The sequence below is a fragment of the Rattus norvegicus genome, chromosome 11, assembly GCF_036323735.1.
Source record: "Rattus norvegicus strain BN/NHsdMcwi chromosome 11, GRCr8, whole genome shotgun sequence".
Lineage (NCBI taxonomy): Eukaryota > Metazoa > Chordata > Mammalia > Rodentia > Muridae > Rattus > Rattus norvegicus.
In genome coordinates this window covers 88,418,591-88,443,856 of record NC_086029.1, presented here as the reverse complement: position 1 = coordinate 88,443,856, position 25,266 = coordinate 88,418,591, and the positions used below count along the sequence as shown (strand labels likewise).

The 25,266-nt window shown below is 40.4% G+C and overlaps 1 protein-coding gene across 11 annotated transcripts in view; it reads left to right on the top strand.

The window, feature by feature from the left end:
* Tp63 (tumor protein p63) overlaps positions 1-25,266 on the top strand; it is a 210,897-nt gene that overhangs the window by 110,687 nt on the left and 74,944 nt on the right. For 3 of the 11 annotated variants that reach the window (NM_001127343.3, NM_001127342.3, NM_001127344.2), the window contains exon 1: positions 7,640-7,824. The exons of 5 other annotated variants lie outside the window; for them this stretch is intronic. In NM_001127343.3, coding sequence (NP_001120815.1) covers positions 7,783-7,824 — 42 coding nt within the window. In that variant the 5' untranslated portion in view covers positions 7,640-7,782. Of the gene's footprint in view, positions 1-7,449; positions 7,825-25,266 lie in introns of those variants that run through there. 3 more of the 11 variants (XM_063270286.1, XM_063270287.1, XM_063270288.1) reach the window with 3 other exon arrangements.

Here is a 25,266-nt window from a genome sequence, read left to right as displayed (position 1 = left end):
CTTAAGTTGAATGGAAATTGACTGCCCCACAATTTCCTTAAGGGAGGAAATCCAGAAAAGACAAATGCCTTACATTGAATCTTGTCTGTTTTCATCAATAATAAACTTTATGTCATGGTCAAATAGACAAAAATAATTCCCAAAACTCAGGAATCCTAGTCACATCCAGGGTCAACCTGTGACAACAGAGTTTCCAGGACAGATTGAAAACTGAGGTGTCGAAGGGAAGCATTGTACTTGGCACAGCCACAAAAGCCAGATCACTGTCCTATATTCAGGGTCTGGGGCCAGAGATCTTTTATGTACAGTTGTTACAGGTAGGAGGAGTCAACTCTTTCCATTTTAGAAAGAAAGGCATGTTAACCTCTAGTATCGCATGGAGATACAGTTCAGTAGAGCTAGAAAGCAACATGATTTATTTTGTGATCTTCTTGAACGAGTATTTCTCACCTGTTCATTAAAAGGGACAAGCTTAAAGCCATGTAGGCCCCCGACCCTGATCACTGACTGTGACTGCAGAGTACTTTCCCTCCCTGCCTGTTGGGATTTTTGATGCCTGGACCACTTAGTGTGGTGGCGGGCGTCTCTACACATACTGTGCCATCAAATCAGAAGGCTAAGATAAGGACAGAGATATAATTATTCCTCAGACTATTGAAACTTTAAGACATTGTAATGTTTGAAAGTGAGAAGTTGAGGATGTAGCAAAACATGGAGCTATGGACATGAATAAATAAGAATGATAGTTATATTTTGTAGAACCTATCATGTAACTTCTGATGTAGAGCTGGCTAGGAGAGTTAAATATAATATAGGATACAAATTTGACTTTTAAGGGGGAAGTATTAAAAATGTTAAATAAACATAGCCGGAATTTGATGTGAGCTGGTTTGATGTGAAGACCTGCTATTTGTAAATCAAACCAGTGGGTGTGGAGTGAACCTGTTTATTTTAATGAGTAATACCAAGTTCCAAAAGGAGGAAGTTACTCACTTATATAATATAATGAATTAATGTTGTAGCTTTTCTATTCTGGTATCACATTAGATTTCTGAAAAACTCTCGAGTTGGACAACCTAAAAAGGCAGACTTCTTACTTGAGATCTTGGTAATCAGAGGGTTCAGTTCACTGTTAGTTGGCCCTGTTGCTTTCTGTTTTGTGTTGAGGTGAACCATCTTAGCCTGAGCAAGTGTGGGAGGAAATGGCACTACACCCTTTAACACCTATGTCTTCAACTAAGCTCTGCTGCTAAAGCTCCAGGCCCTGAACCACGCCATCAGCCAGGGGCTAAACCTCCACCACATGAGCACTGGGGAGTGCGTGAGATCGAAGGGGGAGAATGGTCTAAACAGAAGCGATAATGCATACAGTGTGGGGAGCAATGGGTGGTAGCTATTGGCTTTTGGAATAGTGTGTGTATATATATATATATATATATATATGTATATATATATATATCTGTGTGTGTGTGTGTGTGTGTGTGTGTGTGTGTGTGTGTGTGTGTGCACATACCACAGTGAGTACATGGAGCTCATAGGATAACCTTGGCTAGCAGGCCTCACTTTTCAACTTGTTTGAGAAAAGACCCCTTTGCTATGTGTTGCTTTGTACATCTGGATAGCTGGCCTGAAAGATGCTTTGAGGATTCTCTGGTCTTTACCTCCCATGTCACAATAAGAAAACTGTAATTACAGACATGTGCTAGTGCACTTGACTTTACATGGGTTCTGGAGATTACAAATCAGCTCCTGCTTACACGCCAAGCACTTTGCCCTATGAACTATGTTTCTACCTATGCAATGTTATCTGTTGGTTGAATTATTGAATTTATGCTGCTATGCTTTTACCAAATAGCATATTATATTGCTTTAAGGCCATTGCATGAACAAACATAACTTTAATATTTAAGATAATACATACATTTTATGAATCTTATATACTTATATGTAATTTGTCCTTCTGGTATAGTTTATATCAAAATTTTAACAAGGGATGCTCTAGGTTCTAAAAAATGTGATTACATTTTATTCTGTGTACTCTTATTTCATATATCATAAAATGATATGTTCATAATATCAATAAGTAGTGCAAATGTTAAATCCCAAGAAGTCATTTTATTTATACAGTGTTCAGAATCCTTATGTCCATTTCTAATCAAAGGAGAAGTAACATTATTATTGATCAATTTTTAACGTTAATATCATTATAAATAACAAGAGCTTACAGATTTAATCAGAGGTGTTGGAGGGCAAGCATAGGCTATTTTCAGAGCATTTGAAGGAGAAATCCTTGATGGACTTGGTGGCTCATGCCCATAATCCTAGCTCCTCTAAAGCTGAGAGAAGGACAATTGCAAAGCCAAGGCCTAGTGTGTACATTACCCTGACCTCATGGCAAATAGATAAATAAACAACGGAATGTAGAGGATTAGTGGAGGTTGAAACACAATCTCACCAGCAAGCAAATAATCTATGGTAAAAGTAGAGTTGCCCATTTCATTGTTAAAGGTAGAAAGGATATCTTACAGTGTTGTGATGGGGAGAGTCTTCTGAGTATGTTTTGGGACTATGGAAATTAGGATGATACCATATCCATTCAGTTACTTAGGCCAGAACATTTGCCCCAGTATTTTTAACTGTGTGACTATGTACCAAGAAAATGGCCAAAATGCTGCGCTAATTAACAAAAGTAATATTGTATCTCATGTTAATTTTTTGCTGTCCATAAACACAGGAGAATACCAATGTTAACAATAATTGTGAGTGATATGCTTATAGTTGGCTTTTAAACATTAGAGTTTTCAGGTTTTGCTTCTAATTATCAGATTACCCTTTAGTCTAATTTTCTATCATAATGAAGAATTATATGAAAGATGATTATATCGCTCCATTTCTACATCTATTGAGTTGGACTGTTTTGGAGACCTTCAAAAGCCAAGCATTATCTAAAAGCAGGGATGTGATGTGGTTAAAACTCGGCTATTATTATAATCACAGAGTGGACTGAATCACAGAGTCTGCTGAATGAACTGCAGACTGCTCTGTCCATGGCACTGGAGGAAGGTGAAACAGAGAATTAGAGGAGATAGGAAGCTGTAGCCTAATCATCCATCAGAGTTGCATGTAGATCTGGGGGGTGAAAATACTCAGAATTTCACTGTCACCGCAATGTCTTCATTTATGAAGCAGCACCAGTGTACTTCTAAGTCATCATTTTCATGAGAATTAAATAATTATATTTGGAAACATACATGACCCAGAAGAAGTTCAAAGACAGGCAGACAGAAAGATGAGGGAGGGGAGGAGGGTGGGAGGGAGGGAGGGGGAGAGAGAGAGAGAAAGAGAGAGAGAGAGAGAGAGAGAGAGAGAGAGAGAGAGAGAGAGACCGAATGCTCTCTACTATTTTAACTTTTACAATAACACGTATACAGAACCTTCTATCTTGAACACAACCATCAGATTTGGACAGAATGTCCTGCCCCATCTGTGTTAGAAGGCATCCCCACCTTTCAGAGCCTACCTGCTGACCCTAAGCAGGTGTGGCCTTATATCTTGATTCTGAATGCAGCTTTGGACCAAAGAGGGAGTTGATCAGGTGACTTCGCAGTTTATAAAAATGTTCATCATTATCCCTAGTGCCGGCACAGAGGGAAGGAAATCAGTTAGCCAAGGGAAGATCGGAGTTTGAAGAGTTACTCTGTGTTCTCTGTCAGTTACCCTTCAATTTGGATGGTAACTGACATTTAAAGATGTGGCTGATTTGGTTTGCAGCAGCTCGGAAAGTCCCTACAGCCCTGAGCTTCCCCTGTGCTCTAAAAACCCCAATCTCTTTTTGGACTCTCACCGCTTTATCAAGCTGGCAAGGTTCCCTCTCCACAAATGATTATTAAGGATTTGAGATGTTGAGCTTAGATTGGAGTCATTATTTTTCCTCTCTATTTTAATGAACTACTGTGCTGTGATTTTTCTGGGAACAGATTTCCACAAAATAAGTGTTTATTTCATAATAAGCTTTGGGAAAAGAGTCTCTGTTCGACTCGCTTTTTCTTTCTTCTAGAAGAAAACTGAAACACAGGCATTTATATATATTACATGTGATAGGCGTGACAATACTTTCTAACTTCAAATGCATTGTTTAATGAAAGAGTATGCAATACTTGTATTGAAAGGTAGAATTTTACAACAGTTAATTGACACCATATAATGTAAGATTTTACTTCAACTAGGAGATTCAAGAAGCACCCTGAAGAGAGAGTTAAAAGACTATCAAAACAAACACATGCATCAGGTGAACATTGAATACAGGTTAATGGGAACCAGATAGAGAGATGACGGAGTGCCCAATGAAGAAGCAGACAGAGAAGAGGAGTAGGACAGAAGGGAACAGAAAGGGTCTCTGTATAATGGGCACAGTAGGGAGGACAAATGCCCCAGCAAATGAACATGGGACCAACCTGCAATGGGTTCAAAGTGTTTTCTAAATAGTTGTTTATCCTATTGGAATTGTGGTACCCTGTGAGTGCCCCCTTACTTGCTCTAGGAAAGGTAAAGAAAGGATAACTGCAGGTCCTAGGAGAGAGAACACATTGCAATTTTTCCCTTTTGCTGCCTCCTCGCCCAGATACCTTTTAGTTAAGACATAGAAAGATAACTAAATGTAAAACTAGATACACAGTCTTTCTTAGAGTTTTAAGCATTGCAATTAAAAACAAACGAAGAAGTTGCCAATTCTTGGTTTTCTTTGGTAAATAAATAATCCCAAGTACTCGTAATCTTGGCTTCTAATCTCCCTTGTCTTCTAAGTCAAGAAAATGAATTTCTTTAGGAGGACCACTATGAAGTGTAAGACTGAGTTCCACAAAGCCTATGATTTTCCCTTCTATTGCGTTGACCCCAGCCATAGGACAGACTTACTGTTTATCCACAAACCCTGCTTGAATGTCTCATTTTCTAGAGATCTTTCTGTGCCGTGTTGTTCCCTAGCCAACTCTGCATGGCCTGGGTTCAAATCCTTCCGAACCGTTGTCCCAAGAAAAGCAGAATGCATGAAACTGTTACTTTTCCATAAGCTCTCAGCTTGATTAAGCACATGGTTCTTACATCCAGGATGCTAATTCTGAAACCAAACACTAGCAGATAGACTTTAATTAGCACTTTGAGGAATGTTTATGTTAAATTCAAATCGATCTGAATAGTTAGCTAATTTTTCTTCATGGAAATATCCTAAAGCAAAAATAAAGAAACAATATGCGTTTTAATTCCCAATTCCTGGCTTCCTTTTGCTCTGTGCCCTTTAAGTATTTACAACTCTTCATGGCTTAACTTCATCATTTGTACAATGCAGAGATAAACAAACTGAGGGACAGCTATCAAAGCAAAGTGAGGGAACTCTGTGTAGCACTTCTCCTAATCCTAGGCAAAGACACAGACTTCCCTCTTTGTAAAGGTCTTTAGGAATCCTGAGCTCTGACACACTGTCATTTCCCAAATGAGGAGTCTGCATCAGGCCTGGTTGAGTAACTTGCCCCTAGGACATGGAGCTGGCTAAAGCCTGAACTGGAAACATAACTCTAGTCTCTAAATCCCCTGCCCAGGCTCTTTTCCTCAGCTACCCAAAGTTCTAAACTAGCCATGGCCCTTCGCTCTTAGATTCCTGTCTAAAATCTTGGTCCATGCATGACTAAGACCACAGAATGATCTGTTTGCGTGATTAACACATAGAAAGAAAGAGACTTTTCACCCCCAAGTCCTACTGGGAATCTTTTAACATCATTTAAAAAAATGTTTGTTTAACCTGTGATTGTTTTGTATATAATTAATAATAGCTCAGTTAAAGGATTCAAATTATTGTACTGTCAAATTAGTATAAAAATTAATGTAATAACAGATTTACTTTAAAATAGCCATTCTCAAGGAAAAATTCATTTGAGATTAAATGATAGGTTGAATAAAATTTCTTTCTTGAGCCTGAAGCTTCTGGGGGATCCAATACTGGCTTTCAAAACACACTTGGGATCATCCAACCTTTATATTAGCTCTTAACCTGTCATGGGGAATAAATTGGGAAGGCGTGGATTGAATGATTCTACTACATTTTTAGCACCCCCACCTAGGTTTTGTTTGGTTTACGTAGGTAGTAAGACGCGTAATTTCTCCTCATACTTAAGTGAGGAAGTAAATGGTTTTTATGATATAATTTTGTAGTATTTAAAAACCTCATATTCTTGAATATTTGAGATTAAATTATATATAGGAGATTTTTCTTTCCAGGAAAAAGGAAAGGGAGAGGGGGGCTTCACAATTAACAATCATTCCTGGGTCTTTAAAATAACCTTTACCCTAATGACCACTTCATCCTTTTCCTGAATGACATTTGGAAATACAAAGTGGATTTAGACAGAAGGCAAAACCAAATTCATAAATATATTACAAATGTTAATTCTAGTATTTTTATAGTAAACTATTATGAGCACTAGATTTTTTCTGATTTTTTTAAACTCCTAAATTTTAAAAGAAATCTAATATTCACTCTTACTAATCTCAGTTAGTTATAACTTTAGGTACAGTAGAGAAAACTGTGTTTTGGATTCAGGGAGGTTAATGTTCAGATACAAGGCTGGCTGGATTTGAAGCCCTAGGTAATAATAACGACAGAGCGTGTAAGAAATTATGTCAGAATTTGGGCACACTCCGTCTTCACTAAGTCTAAGAAGAGAAGAAAGTCTATAAGAATATTTTTATGTGTTTATGCAAATCCATGTACTTTGATCAAAGATAACCCTTTTAGTCATTTAAATAGAAACATGACAGAAAATAATCAATATTCAATTTTGTTATACATTCATAATAAGTATCTTTAGAGCCTTAATAGAAACTGAATATGGAATATACTAGAGAAAAGAAATATACAAATAGAGGAGGGGATTTTGGAGCCTGGCTATGCTTCCCAGGGCTTCTACTTAACTGCATGTTGTTTTATACAGGATGTTTGTTTTATAAGTCTAGCCAGACTGATGATTTCAATTGCTTCTGAAACATATTTTGAGCAGGCAAGTGGCTTACAGTGCTTGACGTGAATCTGCTGGTATATGCATGATAAGAATAAAGCGAATACTTGGGCTGACAGGCAGTCTCTTTTGGAGTTCTATATTGAGACAACCAACACACACGTAATTTTTCCCTAACCTCTAACTTTGTGAAGTAATTCTTAAAAATCCCAAAGGCAGCGGGGAAAAAGTCTTCCAAAACTTTCGCACAACTTCTCCTTCTCAACTGGAAAGTGTAGTAACCACTTCAGGTCCCGCCTCCCTCCCTTCTGCGTGTCTGGTGGGGGTGGTAAGTTTGTTGGGGGGGGGGAGATTTTGTTTTGTTTTTAGGACAGAGTGCACTTTCTTATGAAAGAGACAGGGAAAGTTTTACCTGTCTGTCTTCTGCTCTCTCTCTTTCTCTCTCTTTTTTTTTTCTCTTTTCTTTTAAAGATTGGTGATAAGGAATTCTAACTACTTAATGAGATGGGAGAGGCCTCACTCCATTGGAGTAGAGGAGCCCAGGTGGAAGTTGATGGATTGGACAGGTAAAGTGAAGAGTCCCGCCCCTCATGCCTATAGTTGGGTATATATTAGGGAACCTTAAAGTATGTACAGAGAGAGAAAGAGAGAGGCACCTGAGTTCTGTTATCTTCGTAGAAGATTCCCAGCGGCAGGCTCTCAGAGGGGGTGGGGGGCTGGCAAAGCCCTGGAAGCAGAGAAGAGGAGAGCAGCCTTGGCCAGTCTCACTGCTAACATGTTGTACCTGGAAAGCAATGCCCAGACTCAATTTAGTGAGGTAAGGCTTTAAGATTTGAGCCCTCTGCGTAGAGACGCTTTGCTTCACTTCTTCTTTTAAATAAAAACAAACATAGTTGTGGTTCTAGTGACCCGACGTAAACCTGTCTGCAAGTGGCGTGTGGGAATCCTCTTTTCTGAGTGAATGTTTTCTGTAGTGACTGTAGGAATTTCTTTTATTTTCTTTGCGTGTCAGGTGAAACAGTAGGAGCAAAAGGGAAAACAAAAATTCCTGGGTGACATTATGTATTCGAAGAAACACAATATTCAGGATTTTACAAAATTGCTTTTCTTGTAAGAAGAGCAGCGGAAGTAGACAGCATTCTGCTAGAAACTTTGAGTGTGTGAATGTAGCAGTGAGACACATTCATTGATTGCGTATTAACTCTTTCATTCAGTTCTCCAGGCTTCATGCTAAAAGGAAATTTTTTTTTTCAAACTAATGAAGTAGGCTTGTTTAAAGCTAGCTCTTTTAGATGCATCAGTCCCGGGAGCTCATTTAAATATAGAGATCCTCCAGTACTGTCCGCACTGTGAGGTGACTGAGGTAGAAGTTTACTGTGGTGGAAGTTACTTCAGAATAGTATGCTATTAACAATTTGTGTGTGTGTGTGTGTGTGTGTGTGTGTGTGTGTGCACGAGAGTGAGCATCAGAGCGTACAAGATGTTAAGGTTTGGCAGTCCTCTGCTCTCTTCTTAGCAAGTTTGATTTAGCGATTTTAATCACTGGGCACAGGGATGAGGGGGAAGTAAACCGCTGGTCAGACTGGAGGGCTCTGAGGATGTTCCCTGAGGCCCGCAAGGCCTAACAATGATATTGGTTTACATTCCTAGGAAGACGCAGCTGTGTTGACACTGATCTGATTGGGAGGGTGCAGGGGCTGGCTGTCCAGAAAGAGTCCAGTCTTTCCTTTCTGATGGGAAGACCCGTAGGTGAATGCTCGGTTAAAGGAGGCTGGGGTGCGGGGATCCAGCTCCTTAATAGTCCAAACAAATCCTAGCAACCAGCACACACTGCAAGAGGAAGAGAAGCAAAGGGCAGTAGAGCAGGGCCAGAGCTGTGTGACTGACCATGCTGTTGTCTAGACGCCTGAACTGTGCAAATATAACAGGGGAAATATCAAGTTATCTCAAGGAGGAAAAGGAAGTGCCTGCTTTCCTTTAAAACAGACAGGCAGGCAGGCTTGCCTGTCCTTGCTAGAGAAACTTGAGTTTCTTGTTTTGCTCTCCTGTTGAAAGGGAGCTTATAATGTTAGCAAACAATTTTAAAGAAATGCTATAAGTTGTATGTGCGTCCGGCTTTTTCCGCTGCGTCCGATGTTGCTCAGTTTCCATAATTAAGAAAACGGTCGGTCTGTCCATCTAATTCCATGTGTATTTGTAGGCTGTTTTTGCGCGGTGAGTTTTAAGTGTCTAGGGGGTAGCTCTCTGTGAGGGAAGCAAAGTTCGTTCTGAGATATGGGTGAGGGTATTACAAACCTGGTGTCAAGGTACAAAGAAATGATCGTCTTAAAAATTTTTTTATCAGAAAAGCCATTTTTAAAAAACATGGCAACGGTATATATCTGCGGGAAAACTGCCTTTCATAGAAACAGTCATTTTTATGTGCAGGAATATGGCAACCTTATCATGAAGGAAATACCTCTACGCAGGCTTTTCAGCTGCTAGACAGAGACTAGCGAGGGTTCTGGAGACTGCTGGGCCAGCTGCTGGAACACTCCTGAGTTGCGTAGAAGACAGCTACCAAAGAACATGGCTGAACTTCCTGTTGTCTGAATCACTTTCCTCACTTGCTTCATGGCTTTCCTAGTCTCCCATCAGTGTATGCATTATGTCGTAACTTCATGGCCAGCTTCTGTTATAACCAGCCTCCTTGTCTGTGTGGGCTTCTCATTAATATCTGGTGCTGCCTCTATGTATACAAAATATTTGGGTCCTCATGCTTCTCTAACTATGGAGTTTTAATAAAGAAGAATGGCCCTTTGATAGTCTTGTTTATCTGTACCCACCAATATAGAAATAGTAAGAATTATTAAACCTGGACAGGTTGGGGAATATAAAGGAATATAGAGCAAGTATTATTTATAACTATAATGTACTCTCTGGCTTAACATATTGTTTTAAACTTAACTTACTGAGAATTTGAGTTGATAATCCAAAAATTAGTAAAGAGGTAGTATGTTCCCTCTCTATCCTCTCTTCAGTTTTCCAGTTATTTCCCTGCAGCTGAGCTGATTCAGGGAAGGTGCTAATGAGCAGGAAGGGCCCAGAAGGAGGATATGGGTAAGAAGTGACAGGTAGGGCTTAAAGTCTGCCTTTGTGTGACAATGGAGAAGTACCAAGCCTGCACTGGGACCTAGTGCCAAGCTTGTAACCATCCCAGACTCAGATAGACAGTGTCACAAGAAAGGAATTTCTTCACAGACCAAACTCTACTCTCTAAAACAATAACACAAAAAGAATGAAAAAAACAAAACAAAACAAAACAAACCCTAGACTTATGCCCTCCTAACCCTCATTACAATACTGCATCAATATTTGTGTGTGTGTGTGTGTGTATGTGTGTGTGTGTGTGTGTGTGTGTGTGTGTGTGTAGAGGCTCATGTGTATGTGTGTGGTGTATGTGTGTGCCTGTGCATGCGTGGGGTGTGTGTGTGTGTGTGTGTGTGTGTGTGTGTGTGTGATGTGTGTAGGCTCATGTGTATGTGTGTGGTGTATGTGTGCCTGTGTATATGTGTGGGGTGTGTGTGTGTGTGTGTGTGTGTGTGTACGTGTGCACGCACACCTGAGAAAGATAGATAGAGAGAAAGAGAGAGAGAGAGAGAGAGAGAGAGAGAGAGAGAGAAGAGAGGAAAAGAAATGAGGAGAGAGAAGCTTCGTTTCAAAAAGAGATCTTTGCTGAAACATCCCAAGTTTGGAGAGGGAAAAGGACATTTTTGTGAATTGATACTAAACAGAATCCAAGACTCGAAATTCCATTTTACTACTCAGAGTTTACTGTTTCTCATTTTGGACGAGAGTGTTCTATGTATACAACTAGGCACTACTTGCTACCATTGTTGCGCGGCACTCTGTGGAGCAACTGTACACACTTTGAAGAGGACTGTTGTAACTGACGTAGCTGCCCAGAGAGCTTTCTGTGAAACACTTGAGCAATGCTTCGGGAAAAGTACTGCAGCCTCAGTGAGGGCTCCTGCAGGTCAGGCCACTACTCACGCAACTACCTCAGGGCCTGCATGGTCCGCACAGCTTTCCCTATCTCTGTCCTTTCAGCGGGCTGCATTTTAAGTGGGAGACAGTGTTCTTCTTCCTTGTTAATAAATGCCAGTCCTAAGGATTTTCATGCAGGCCTTTAGATGAGGGACCTTCTCAGGCAAAGCACAGTGGCAGGCCGCAGCAGTAGACTGACTCTGGGTGTCAGCCACATAGTCACTCTCCACGAGGCTGCCTTGCCCTACCTGTTTTCCAATTGGGTGCCCTCAAGCCCAGAAGGGACTGGGAGAAAGAGATCTTAGATGGCAGATCATAGATCATACTTTCCTTGCTACTATTGGAAAAGAGATGGGCTGATAAACACTTATCCTTTATCTAGATAAGGGAAAGCTTGCTTGGTTTGTTGTTTTTTTAGGAGAGCAGTGACCCTCCACAGGGGTGTTGGGGGCAGAAGTATGAATGAATGTTATCCACAGCAGCCCAGTAGGACTGTCTGTTCTTTCCTCAGACTGCATTCATTTCTTGAGCATAAATCTGCCACAGACTTTCTTAGGTTTGAACATAGAGGATTTAGAATGAATTCGGTACTCTGCCCTGTTAAGGAAGTAAGGGTCTGTGATCATGAGACTTGGTTTAGCAAGGATTTGAGTGAAAAGGTTAAGAAGTATGTTGCCTCAAGTGCACACTGGCTTTCTTTGGTGCACGCTTATTGCTTAGAAGAGAGGAACATAGGTTAAAAATATCTTATCTCGAGGATACCAAGTCAAACTTTTTGCTTTGTGGTTGAAGAGTTTTCAAGTTTTATTACATATTGATAGTAAAAAAAAAATAGAGACAGCACTAGTGATCAAAAGAGAACTCAGTTAAAAAAGAAAATCTTTTCATAATTGCTGTAAACTTTACTTGTTTTCAAGATGGCAATGTTTTCTAAACCTAGTGGACTATCCCTCCCCTTTGATACCTGATGATGGACAAAGGTGTTCTCTATCATCCAATGCTAATTTTAATGGTGCTTATAGAGAGTATCCAACAGGGTAGGGGGTTTGGGGGCTAGAACACAATATCTTGGAATGTCAAAAGGAAAGGCAGTTGTGCCAGAAGTTCATCTGACTCACAACAGAGTCTTCATCGTGGTAGGGAAGCGTGAGCAACATGCAAAGTATCAGCACAGAGTGAAAACCCCTGCGAGGACGATCAGGAAATTACAAATGCATCTGCTGGATACAGCTTGGAAGGACACACAGAATTCTCTGAGTCTAGACATACAGGAAGAAAGGAAGGAAGGAAGGAAGGAAGGAAGGAAGGAAGGAAGGAAGGAAGGAAGGAAGATTTCTAGGGGACGTGGCAAAACACAGAAGGCACACGAGTTGGGTGCTGGCTGACATGCTCAGAAATGTCATATAGTGCAATGGAATAGAAAGTATGGAGTCAAAAGGATATAAGGTTAAAAATATTAAGGGGCTAAGCAAGGTCCATGCTACTGAGAGGAGAGTGTATTGACAGTGCCGATGGCAAATCAGGGGTGAGCTCTGAGCAGAGCAGTGTGCGATCAGAACTCTACGTGAGAGCTCATAGGGAGGAAAAAATAAATGGCTTAGCCATGGACTATATGGAAATAAAAAAGGCATTTCTTGCACTCACCATCCATCACCTGCCAGTTCTGCCCAGTTCCACTGCACATTGCTTCACCAGTTGGAACAGTAGGAAGGAAGCCTTCTCAGGTCTCAGTCAACTCAGGTACTCTCTGCCCAAAGCTCTCTTCAATAGCTGTGGTTCCTGTCAAGCTGAATTGGGAATACTTAAGTCTTGTTTCACTCTGTTTATATCTGCTGTTCCAGCAGAATTATTAATAGTACTCCTTTTCATTTGTAAAAGTGTTCTAGTTGGTACACAAGTTATTTGGTTGCTCTAAAAGTGGACTCTATTCTTTTCATATTTTTCCCTAAATAAACTATTCCCAAATAAGAAGTGATATATAGATCAAACATCAGCCATAATCTATAAAGATCCTTTTTCCCATTAAAATGAACACTTCTGTATGACACAATAAGCCTTGAAAACTAAGTTTAGACACATGGACTGTTCTTGAAAGGGAGGCAGAAGTGAGTAAGTAGCAGCCACAGACCTTTGAGAATTTGCCAGCCTAGGTAGGACAGAATGTGCTCATAAATGATTCCAACTTAAAACTAGCCTGAGAGTCACACTGTAGTTTCTGAGAGAGAGAGAGAGAGAGAGAGAGAGAGAGAGAGAGGGAGAGAGAGAGACAGAGACAGAGAGACAGAGACAGAGACACAGAGAGACAGAGACAAAGACAGAGAGACAGGGAGGAGAGAGAACATGAATTATTTGTGATTATTTGTGAAAAATATTTCACATATTAGAGCTTCTACAATTCAGCAAATAATGGAGTGGAGGGAATGAGTGTGCAAAGAACATAGGTATAAAATCAAACTGTAAGAGAGAATAGAAGCAGATCAAGGCATACTGATTTGTAAAGAGAATATATTGATTTATATACTTCTGCGCATTAACAATGAAGGGCTTTCACAGAAACAGTGAGAGAACCGCAAGGGCTTCTATGCTCTGAAACATGAATTCTGTTCACAAATTTGAGATTCATAACTTTGATGACATGCTCTGGGGTTTTGCTAAGGGGCACATTACAGCAAGAGAGAAGAATTAGCCCACAAGATGACTTGAAGTGAAAGACATTGCAGATCACTTAGTTCCATAAGATTGTGTTCTAGGGACAAACTTCAGATGGTTTTGTTTGTTAGGAATTAATTATATTTCCTAGTCATCATAGGTCCAGGATAATAAAACCTTCTATTCTGGACACTGCTCTTAATAATAATTGCAGTTCTGGAGATAAATATGGAAGACACAAATCCATCTGTGAGATTTGCTCAACATGAGAATTCTAGTTGGAATGTTTTAGAACAAATTCAGGTGGCAATACCACCCCCCACACACACACCACCACCACCAAGTTAAGAAAAACATAAGAAACACATTTAGGCTTTAATTTCTCACATAAAGCATCTCACCCATGACATTTTAAATTTCGATTGGGGGGAAGAGGTAGCATCTGAAAAGTCACATTGGGAAGAGACCTCTCTTTGTCTGTAATACTGAACTTAACTTCCACAATCCCCCATCACTCTATTTCCCCAAGGAAGAGCAGCAGGCACCTGAGAACAGAAGTGTAGAACAGCAAGATTAGTAGGACAGGCCATGGGTGGCTAGATGCTGACGGGGGATTTGATGACTTTATATAAAGACAAAGTCAAGTTTGGTGTGATGTGAACCTGTAACCCCAGAATTCTTGAGGCAGAGACAGGAGCATTGCAGCAAATTCAAGGCTACCCCAGGCTACACTGCAAGTTCCAGCAAGTTAGAGTCCATTTAAAAAGAAAATCAAAATGAAATAGATAAAAATCAAGGCAAGTGGAGTACATGGATAGAAACGAGGGCTGAGCTCCATGATCAGTGGAGGGACACCCCAGCTTGCCTCGCTTCCCTTTCTCTTCCTTCCCTGCCCCTGTCCCTCCGTGATACCAAACATATTCAGAAAGTGCACAGCCTTGTCATCCTTTTAACCCTGCAGACTTTAGGGCACACAGCAGAGTTTCACAAAGTGTCACCTGCCATCTAGTCTCCTTTGAAGAAATAATTGAACGAAATGTCTGCTAAGGTCTTCACAAAGACACTGTCTTATAATTTACACTTGGTTTTCTTATGTGATCTGGAAGTGTCCTACTTAAAACAACATTCCTCTTCATTTTCTTTCAAGACACTGGGACTTTGTTCAACTATTTTTAAAGAAAGGGTTTCTCCACGTAGTCCTGGCTGTCCTGGAACTCACTCTGTAGATCAGGCTGGCCTTGAACTCAGAGAGTCTCCTGCCTCTGCCTTCGGTGTGCTGGAATTAAAGGTATGCAGGACTACCTCCCTCAGCCATGGCGCTTCTCAATTCTAAATGTATTTGATGTTGTACTGGGACTAACTCATGTGCCCTAATTTTGAAATGAAGTCCTTCAAGAAGTTTCTTCCATGAAGACAAAGTGAGATTTCATGACCGTAGGTTTAAACTGAGATGGCCTCCCCAGACAAATATCTATTTGTCAATTGAAAATTGAGCAGCTGGTGGAAAGGGAAACACACATTGATTATGGGAAGGGGAATAAACGAAATATTTTTGGAAAGAAATTGACATTTCATTCAAAATGTTTCTTAAGTGACCAACAAAATGGTGAGGGGAAAAATATTTATAAAAACTGTAGTGGGTGGCCAGAGGGAAAGAGTTGTGATCAACCCTCCTCAACCACTCTGGAAACACTACAAAGGAAAGAGTTCCCTGTTCTTATTGGGTGCAGAAGCCACTAATAGGTGCAGTTAGGATAATACCTCTGTGAGAATTGCCACCCCCAAAGAGAGCTTGCTTTAGACAGGACTCTGCACCAGCCTTCTCTTTCTTCCTTTCAAGCTTGCGTAAAACCCCCACAGGGGCCATTTCCAACCCAGGCAGTGATCTTTCTCAGGCTGCTTCTTTCTCAGATCACAGAGACAATGGGGAATATGCTCTGTTTACTCAAATCAGTCTGGATTAGTGTCAGTCTATTGATGGAATCAGAATTAAAAGGAAAACCATTACCCCTCACAAAGGGCAACAACATCAGATGCTTGGGGAATGGCTTGACTACTTTTAAACAGACTATGGGAGACACTTAACAGACTATAGTAGAGGACAGTCACAGAGAGACACATGGCAAGACCAGGTGAGGGTAATACGATTGATTTTTCTAAGCATTGTGCATGGGAAATTATCTCAGCAGGCAGTGTCCCTGCACTTAAATGGCCAACATCTTGACTGAGGAGGTGGAGGAAGAGACTTGTTTGCTTGCTTGCTTTCTGTACCTCAACCCTCCCTCACAGGTCCATCTATTTATCTTCAGTTGGAATCCTTTGTAGTCATTAAGGCTCTCTGGGGGAACGACTCTACCCATGAAGTTTCTCAAGCTGGCATTCAGAATAAGATTTCCATCCTCTGAACCTGTGTGTACCATGTGTGTTTCCTCTGTCACTAGCTCACATCTCTCAAACGATAGGGAGTGGGGTCTTTGCTTCTGAGTCCTCTGAAGGGCTACTGAATAGTGTGTTCTCTGAATGGTTTGGATGGCCATCTCCTGCTCTGCTTCCAACTGGTAGCTTCAGATAGCAATGTGACTTTTGGTATCACATGAAAATAAGACGATTTTTAAATAGCAGGCAAAAATAATATGAACATGCAAGGTTTGCCCTTGGTATAACACGGTTTTCCCTGATGTCTGATAGGCTGTTTGGTTGACATTGGGTTTCCTGCAGCATGATGAGTTTTACTCAAATCTGTTAAAATGTCAAGTGACATGAAAGGTTTTTGAAAAGATGGATCAGTTTAAGAATGGGTTGTACTGGGAACAGGTAAACAGGGCAAAGTAAATGCTACTTTCATATAATTGATTGCCTATGAGGGCAGAGAATGTGTGTGGTTAAAAAGGAAAGAGAGAGAGATTAGATTTTTATCTCGTATTGCAGTTAAAGTGTTTACTTGCTTCCATACTGATTGCTTGATTCAGTCTGTCCCCTTTGTGTCTCAGGCTGATCACCGGAGGCATGGTAGTGTAATCTGGGTGAATGAGCTTTGTGACTGGTAAACACCCTCTTCTGATTGGCTTCCGTGCTCTGAGAAATCCTAAGTCCTTTTGCTTAAACATGTCATCTAAGCCTTTTCCCTCAAAGACACCCACTGTGGAGCTGGCTAAAAAAGGGCCACTTCTCGGAGGTAAATAAAGGGAGATGAGGAGTTAAGTGCCTTCAGGAGTGAGGCCTGCCTTCACCAGAGCTGCTAACCTCAGTTTTGTTTTGCAGTGAGAAGTGACAGGTTACAGGAGGACCCCAACGTCCAAGCTACTTCACACCATCTAATTACAAAGTGTAGTAAGGCATCGAAAGCGTTACCTCAGATGAAATGAAATATGTAGCAATCTGCCAGGCAGCTGACAAGCAAAAGTAAATTAGAGGGCTAGGGCCGAGACCAGCAGCAGACCCCAAATTTGATCCCTGGAGCTGAGCGTCGAAGACATGGAAACAAAACTAAAATGAGAATGTGTGGCCTTGAGCTCCTCATTTTTTAGTGGCAAGACCCGGGACTATACTCCTTGCTCTGTGCTCCAATACACACCTTGCACGTAAAGGCTGATGGATGGGCCTCTGAGTATGTGGTACAAAGCCCGAAAGAAGGTCATAAGTTAGATCATTTCCAAGAAACAGTTTATAAGTTTGATACGCCAAAGTCTTAGGTCCTCACAACATACCTTTGTAATTCCTTAATCACATCACTCTTCTAAAACAGAGTGTTGGCTAACTGGACAGAAAATCCTACAATTCAGAAAGGGCTGGGCCAAGTCCGTGGCCTATCCATTAGAAACTAAAGGCCTCTCTAAGCTTTTATTCCAAAGGAACCTATGTTTGTCTGAAACTGTCTTTAGTAGGAAGACAAGACTCAAAATGGAGACTCTTGTGGCTGACCTACATGCGTTGAAACAAGGGTCTAGACCATCAGGTGGAAAAAAAATCTCTGCCTTGGCACAAAAGTGAGTATGTGTTCATTTTCAGGAAGTAGAGGCTCCTTAGTAAGCTCCTCAGGTAGGTGTGAGCTACCAGGCATTACTCACTGCATGTGAGTGACAATTCTGGCTCCTCTGCTATGGGTTCCCACCAATGCTGAAGCTCAAAGAACAATTCCCATCTACAGAGAGTGTAAGCAACACAAAGCAGAGGTCATGGAGATTATAGGAGATGCCCTATGTTCTCCGCTGACAGACGGGTGCCGAGATGAATGCAGAGCTGCGTCAGGATAAGCCAACATTGCTTTGTTACCTTAGAAGAAGGAAGAGACTTTCGGAATGTGATTTGTAGCCTTACACTTGTTTCTGAGAGAACAGATTCCTGACATCTACCGTGCCACAGACATTTCTCCAAATAATAGGGATTTGTCACTCTCTGCAACACATATAATCTCCCATGAATTTATCATCTGTCAGAGTAGAGCAATGTTTACAATATTTACTTACTGCAGTTACAATGATAATTATGTAGTACCAAGAGGAAGGGTTATGAAAATGGGATGGAAAGGCGAACTCATCTGTCTGGGCAGTGAGAGGGTGTGTGTGCAGAGGACGTGGAAACAGAAAGTTGATTAATGAACCAAGAGTTCACTTTTGAAAAGTTGAAAGGAGGGACATTTGCCAAAGGGAAGTTGTAATGACGACCTCTCTGGTCAGTTTAAAGATGGGGCCATTTTCTTAAGAGACTAGGAATCTTCTCATGGGGCTTACCACCCAGAGTGCCATGAAGAGATGTGCGCTATTCTTTTCCATGGAAGCTCCGAAGAGCTAGGGCTATATTTGTAATTATGGATTAAATAGAGGAATCCTGAGAACAGGGAATGGCTTATTTGGCAGGGTGGAAGCATTCAGCTATCTGAAAAGACCACATTCCTTGAATGCAAATTTTAGATGAATATTCCAGGTGGACACTGACAGGTTCACAGAATGGAGTCCAATGAGAAGATTTGCTTCTCTAGTGAATCTAGCATTACACTGTGGCTCTTAATGTAACATTGAGCGAATTATTTTTTCCCATGATCTCTAGTGCCTTCATCTTTGAAATAAATATATAATGTGAATGTCTATGAGGACACATGGGCACCAACAGTGCAAAGCACTTGAATATTATGAGGCCCAAGCTGAAGACCCGGTAGGAGTGTTAACATCAATAATAGCTAATATCTTTCCACAGAGAGGCTTGTGTATGAGCGCTATACATATATCGCATTTTAGGGTTTACTTTGGCCAGTTATTACTATTTATTGAAGTCGGCATCTTCTGAGTCATGTCAACATGAGCCACACATTTACCACAATGTATCAGCCCTCCTGTTTTGTGTCATGACATTGGATGTGGATTAAGCAGATGAACTGAGAATTGTTGATGAGCTCTGCAGTCACTGGATTGTATTTTCCATGGAGATGGCCTAATTCTCCCTGAAGATCTTCATTAGTGTGCACTGTCTTACCCCAACATTACCATTATTATACATAAATAGAGCAAGCAAAATATTCAGTTAATCTGGACTGATGATGCCTTTCTAGAGCAAAATAAAATAATGGCCATAAACATACTTCTGCTTGTACTTTAATAAGTAGCAGACAGGTTGAACAAACTGAAACTCTGAGTTTCTCTCTCTAATATGTGTCAAGAATTACAAAACTAATTAAAAGTAGATTTCTACTGTCTATCAAACCTTCATTTTCTTGGTGCATAATGGTGTCAGACTTGAGATTCCTCATGATTTGTCTCTGTAGTGATTACCAGGGTGCATACTTACCAAAGTCCTTGTGTTAAAATTTCATTCTCCTAACTGAACTTTATATGAACTTTATATATTTCTCTTTAGCTAGATTTAGGTCAAGTTTTATTATCTTCAATGTACTTTGCTTTTTCTACCTTTTAAAATTCTCTGTCTAGTTTTTGTTGATGTGTTTGTCCCCTTGACGAGCAAACTTAATCCATTTGTCTGACCTGATTGTTTGATCTCTCATATGTCATAGAATTTGGACTCTCCAAGATTCTTGAAACTTTATGATAAAATATACAAGTTGGTACTTGGCCTATGCTTTAGGCTTGTTCTCACTTAAATACTTTATTCTTACATTTTGTTTATTATATGAATGGATATGTTTCATTTTCAGTGACTCATTTTTTAATAATCATGTAGCAACCAAGAAAGTAAAATATCTTATGCTTAATAAAAAATGCTTTTCAGAAAAGGGGCCAGGACCTCCGTGGTTAAGGTAGAAAGATGTTGATCTAGTTCAACATTCTACTGTAAATATCTTCTTGACCTGAAACAGAATGCTTTCAGTTAATTATGTTCAATTCTAGCATAAAACAAACCATCTTTTTCTCAAGTGGGACAGGTGGTGGAAGGTTGAAAAATGGCAAGCATTTTCCCTTAGGCTGTGTTTGTTGAAAGGCACTATCCTGCTAATATTATTGGATCAAAATGGAGTGTTGTGTGCTAACGAGTGAGGAAGGGAATGAAGGCTTTAAGAAGCCAAGGTCATGAAGAAACTGTTTTCTTTTCCCAAGACGGCTGTAGAAGGCTCACAAAGACTCCTTGAAGCCTGAGGCAAACGATTATATCCGCTGAGGAAACTAGCTATGCCACGGAGACAGAGTTTTTTATATTTATTTATTTAGGGCTTGTCCAGGTAAATCTTAACAAAGACAAAAATGATGATTCCATGCACCTGTTTTGAAAGTAGGATCATAGCATCAGTTTAAAATTGCTTCACAGGGGTCTAATAGAATGTGAGAACTGGTACACCTTCCCATTGTCTTCGTGGTCTGATGCAGAATCTCAGTCCAAAGGAGGCTGGGGTCAAATTCGCTCACCTTCCTCACCCAGGGGACGAGCACATTGCTGGTAGTGTCAAGACTTAAGCCCATGCTGCCAGGTCTGAGAGTTCTGTTACACTTCTAAAATCCAAACAGAAATATGAGAAGCACTGAAGAGGTCTAATCCCTTTACCCAACAGTCATTCAAGAGCCAAAAATATTTTTTCCAAATGAAATATGTTGGTTATTTTTTTCCATGTGATCTCAAAGTACCTAGCATAGATGGCAATATCTAAGAGAAAGAGATTAGGATATTTGCCTTCTACAGGTAAATTATGGAACAAGATTTGTTTTCTGATTTTTGTTTTTATTTTTTGGTTTTTTTTTCCACACACAACTTTTACTTAAGCCCCATTTGCCAGGCAATGTTTAAATGACTTGTTTTGATACTTTATTGGTGTTAATTTTTCTAGGAAGGTGATATATGTTGAGCTTCAAGTGACTATAAATTCTGGGTTTTAAGACAGACTTTGCTCATAGCAACCTATTGAAACATTACTGAGCTCGTGTGGAGGGAATTCGGGTCTATAACATGTTCAAAATCTAAAATGGTCGCTGAAGAAAGAAAAATAAAATGAAGCTCTAGGGGCTGTATTCTTAAGACATTTTCACAGATCAGACATAGAAAAACCGAGTTTGATGCAGTCCTAATCCTGGACATTAAAGTTGACGTTTAGTAGGACATGGATCAGAATCTGTTGACAACTGGAGATGCAGACCTTACAAGGAACTTCTCTTCTCTGTGGTAATTAACAGTTGTACATGTTCTTTGCCTATGACCAAAGCCAACAGATTTTCAGTCATGGGAATCCCTAGTTCTGTAACAACCCTATCTGTGTTCCCCAGCATTCATAAGGTGTTCTGTGACACCTCAGAGGGTAGTATAGTCTTGTGAGCACCAGGTGCTTCACCTTGCAGTGTGAAGATGAGTTCATTTATGACGAATGTGAATATGCTTCGGGGAAAGCATGGTGATACTTCGGGTGCTGTCAAGGAATGCTCTATTTCCAAGTAGCTTCTACAGTATATAAAGCAACTGGCTAAAGTCAGAGGAAATCAACTATTTTACATATTAGGAGTACATCAGGTAGCAGACAAATTGTGCCCACTTTCGTCTTCATATTATCTGAAAAGAAGGCTGCCTCTTTTTTTTTTTTTTTTACAACATTGACCTCCATTTTTTCTGCATGTGTGTACAGTATCTTAGGGATATTCTGAGATCACGTAACTTTATCATTAGAAAGAGAATCTCTCCTCTATATTTCATTTTTATTATTATAATTATTTTGTCCAGATCTGAGGACTGAACCCAGGACCTTACACTTGCTAGGCAAGCACTCTACCACTGAGCTAATCCCCAACCCCTATATGTCCTTTTCAATCCCATGACACTCTTTGTTACTTAAAAAAAAATGGCAAGGCAATGCTTGTGTTTGATGCACAAATGTCATCTCCTAGTCCTTGTCAGCATTAATAATCAATTAGCATTCCAGCATAACTCACTTCTCCACTGTGTGTTCATGGGATTACCAAGAGGAAAGAAGGGGACAGTATTGTTTCTTCCTCTCCACCTGCTTCCCTTTGCTGGAAAACAATTCTTCTATGGCCTACCCAGTTTCAAATAATGATGGTTCATGCTAGGATTAAACACAGTTAAGACACTCCATTTGAGAGCTACAAGGAACATCTTCATAATACTACTGGGTATCACTTAACTTCCTAATATCAGGCATTAAAAAGGCTTCAAAATGGATGAAGAGGCCCTGAGTTTTCATCTTGCATTAAGCACTAGAATTTATTTTCCTGTCCTGTCTGGGGAATCCTTGCAATTCTGAGCACTGTTGGTTGGTCATTGATCAGTCAATGTATGCAGACACTCCTCCAGTAAAAGAAAGAAACAAGTGAGACTTCTTAAATAGCAGGGCTTTCAAAAGCAATTTGACTAGAGCTATTTCCCGTGGCTTTTTACTTACCGATTTCTAATTTACTTACTGATTTCCAACAATCTGGGAAATGTGTCCAAGGATTTGTACATATACATGTTTACCATTATCCCATGCGTGTTCATTTCTCTTTATAGATGTTAGAAAAAAAAATCAAAGACATGGTGTTTGTTGTCATCTAAGCCCATAATTAGAAGTATCGAATTTATAATTTGTAAAAACTGAGACAATTGAATATACTATTGGTTCTTAATTTTTAAGCATAATTTGTGATAAATTTAAATTATTTCAATTTTCCACTTTTTATTGCTGGATAACAAATAGAATTTACATAATCCTGAGTACTCTAGTTTTGTGTTATATATATGTATATATATTGAGGAATTAGTAGGAACAAATCATTCTGTTTCTAATCTAGGATTTTACTGAGCCGCATAGAACTTAAGAACATGGCATCAGAAGCAGGTCAGTCAGCAGTCACTGTGCTCTCCGTGACTTTGGGAAGACAGTTTCTTCTTTGGTATCAAGTGTGTTCAGCCTTGCAGCCAGGGCAGGGCCTGCCTTTGAGATGCCTCTGTAAATGGCATTTTACTTTTTCTTCAGTCCTCGGAGAACTGATGTGTTTGCTTACTGGCTTTTAAAACTTGGCCCCCAACTTTTTTCTTTATATGTATTGGGGTGGAGGGGGGAAATTCAAAGGGCCGGTGTCTCTTTGTTCTTATCCAAGCCCACAATTAGTTGATGTTTCTGCTGTGTAGCTGGAGGGGGAGGGAGGGGTGGGCCAGCAGTCTTTTACAGCCTACGAGAAAGTGTTCTGCTAGCTTCTTTGTCCTTTTTGTCAGGGACCACTGCCTCCCTAATTGTCCTGCTCTAGGGAAGCACGCGCCCTTGCCAGCATTATCTGATTCCTACAGGACTTTCAAGAGTACTTTGTATACTGACCCTTAAGGAAACACAAATAAGATTTCTTCAATCCCCTTCCCAAGCTGTGGCCTCCGGCTGGCTACCTAAGAGCTTTAGTTTAGCAACGTGTAGTAGACACCTTTGTACCTGCCTCTGTTTTTTTTTTTCTACCCAAGGTGTCTACCTGTAGTTTAGCCACACCTGTCTGGAAGGGAGGTCGAGGGTGAAGGGTAGGTAGGAGAGGGATAGGAACTGTAAAAGTCAGAAGGGAGAGAAGACAAGACAAACAGCTGCACTTGTCAACATGGGGATAAGTGTAAATAGATTAATAGTTATTTACAGAGCAAATGGGAGGTGGCATTCAGCAGGGAATGTGACTGTCTGAATGGAATGGGATGGGTGTGCGGTTGTGGGCATTCGGCAGATGCTCTCTGGACTGAGTGGAATGACTGAGCCTGTTTATCTCCTCCCGAGACAGAGTTAAGATGGATAAAACATGCCATTAAAGTTTAAAATGAAAAGCAAAATTCAAGCCTCCACTTCTCTCTCTTCCTCCCCTCATTTCTTCTTTCCTTCCTTCCCTCCTTCCTTCCTTCTGTCTTTCTTTCTTTCTTTCCTTCCTTCCCTCCTTCCTCCCTCCCTCCCTCCCTTCTTTCCTTCTTTCCTTCCTTCTTTCTTTCCTTCCTTCCTTCTTTCCTTTCTCCCTTCCTTCTTTCTTTCCTTCCTTCCTTCTTTCCTTTCTCCCTTCCTTCTGTCTTTCCTTCCTTCTTTCTTTCCTTCCTTCTTTCCTTTCTCCCTTCCTTCTTTCTTTCCTTTCTTCCTTTCTTCTTTTTTTTTCTTTTTAAAATCTTTTCTGTTCTTCATGATTTTCCACAGCCTGGATCTCTCAGGATTATATTTCTATCAAAACTCTAGTCTCCTTACCTCCTTTTAAAAATATGTACCAGCAGGAATCCTTCTCTTCCTGTCATTAGCTGGAGGAGAAAACAAGGCTATTGCAGCTAAGACAAACTGAACTATAAGCTGGTGAACATTCTGGAAACAGGCTCACTGTGACTCTGGTTAAGGGACAACTGACAGCCCCTGTCAGCAGACTTGAGGCAGTTTCAGAATTTCTAGTCTGTCTGGGGGGGGGGGTGCTTTGAGTAAATTATTTTCCCTTCTCTGATAATGAGAAAGTTATTTTTCAGGTAAATGGGCAGATTTTGATTTATTTCATATTCATCTCACTGCAAATATGAAGTATTTCTAAATTATGTCTACCACCATGTTTGTTTGTTTGGTTGGTTTTTTTTTTTTTTTGAGAGGGTTTCTCTGAGGATCCCTGGCTATCCTGTCACTCTCTCTGTAGACCAGGCTGGCCTCCAACTCATAGGATCCGCTCAACCCTGTCTCACTAATGCTGGGATTAAAGGCATGTGCCACCGTGCCCGGTTCCACCATAGAACTTTATCTCTAGGTAACACATGCAGAGTACAGATTCCTTAAGATTAGACCTGGGTGACATGCTAGTGTTGTGTGGTAGCTTGCAATGCAAATGGTAAAGCTTACTGTGGTGGTTCAGGCCCACCGGACCCAGTTCCTTAGTAGAATAAGACAGGAGGATGGCTGAAGTCAAGAGTTTGAGTCTTATCTGAGAAAAAGGCAAAAAAAAAACCCACCATCTCAGAAAAGAAAGTCTACAGTGGCATTTCACGGACCACCCTAGTCATTTCAAACTCGTCCCCAGGGTGGTCGGCTGTCACATGATTTAGATTTAGTGCTAAAAAGAAGTTTTGCCTTATGTGTATAAACATTTGATACTTAATTCTCATAAATCTATCAATTGCTCATTTTTCTTATGAATATTGTAGCAACATGAGAGCTACAGCTAGGCACAATGGC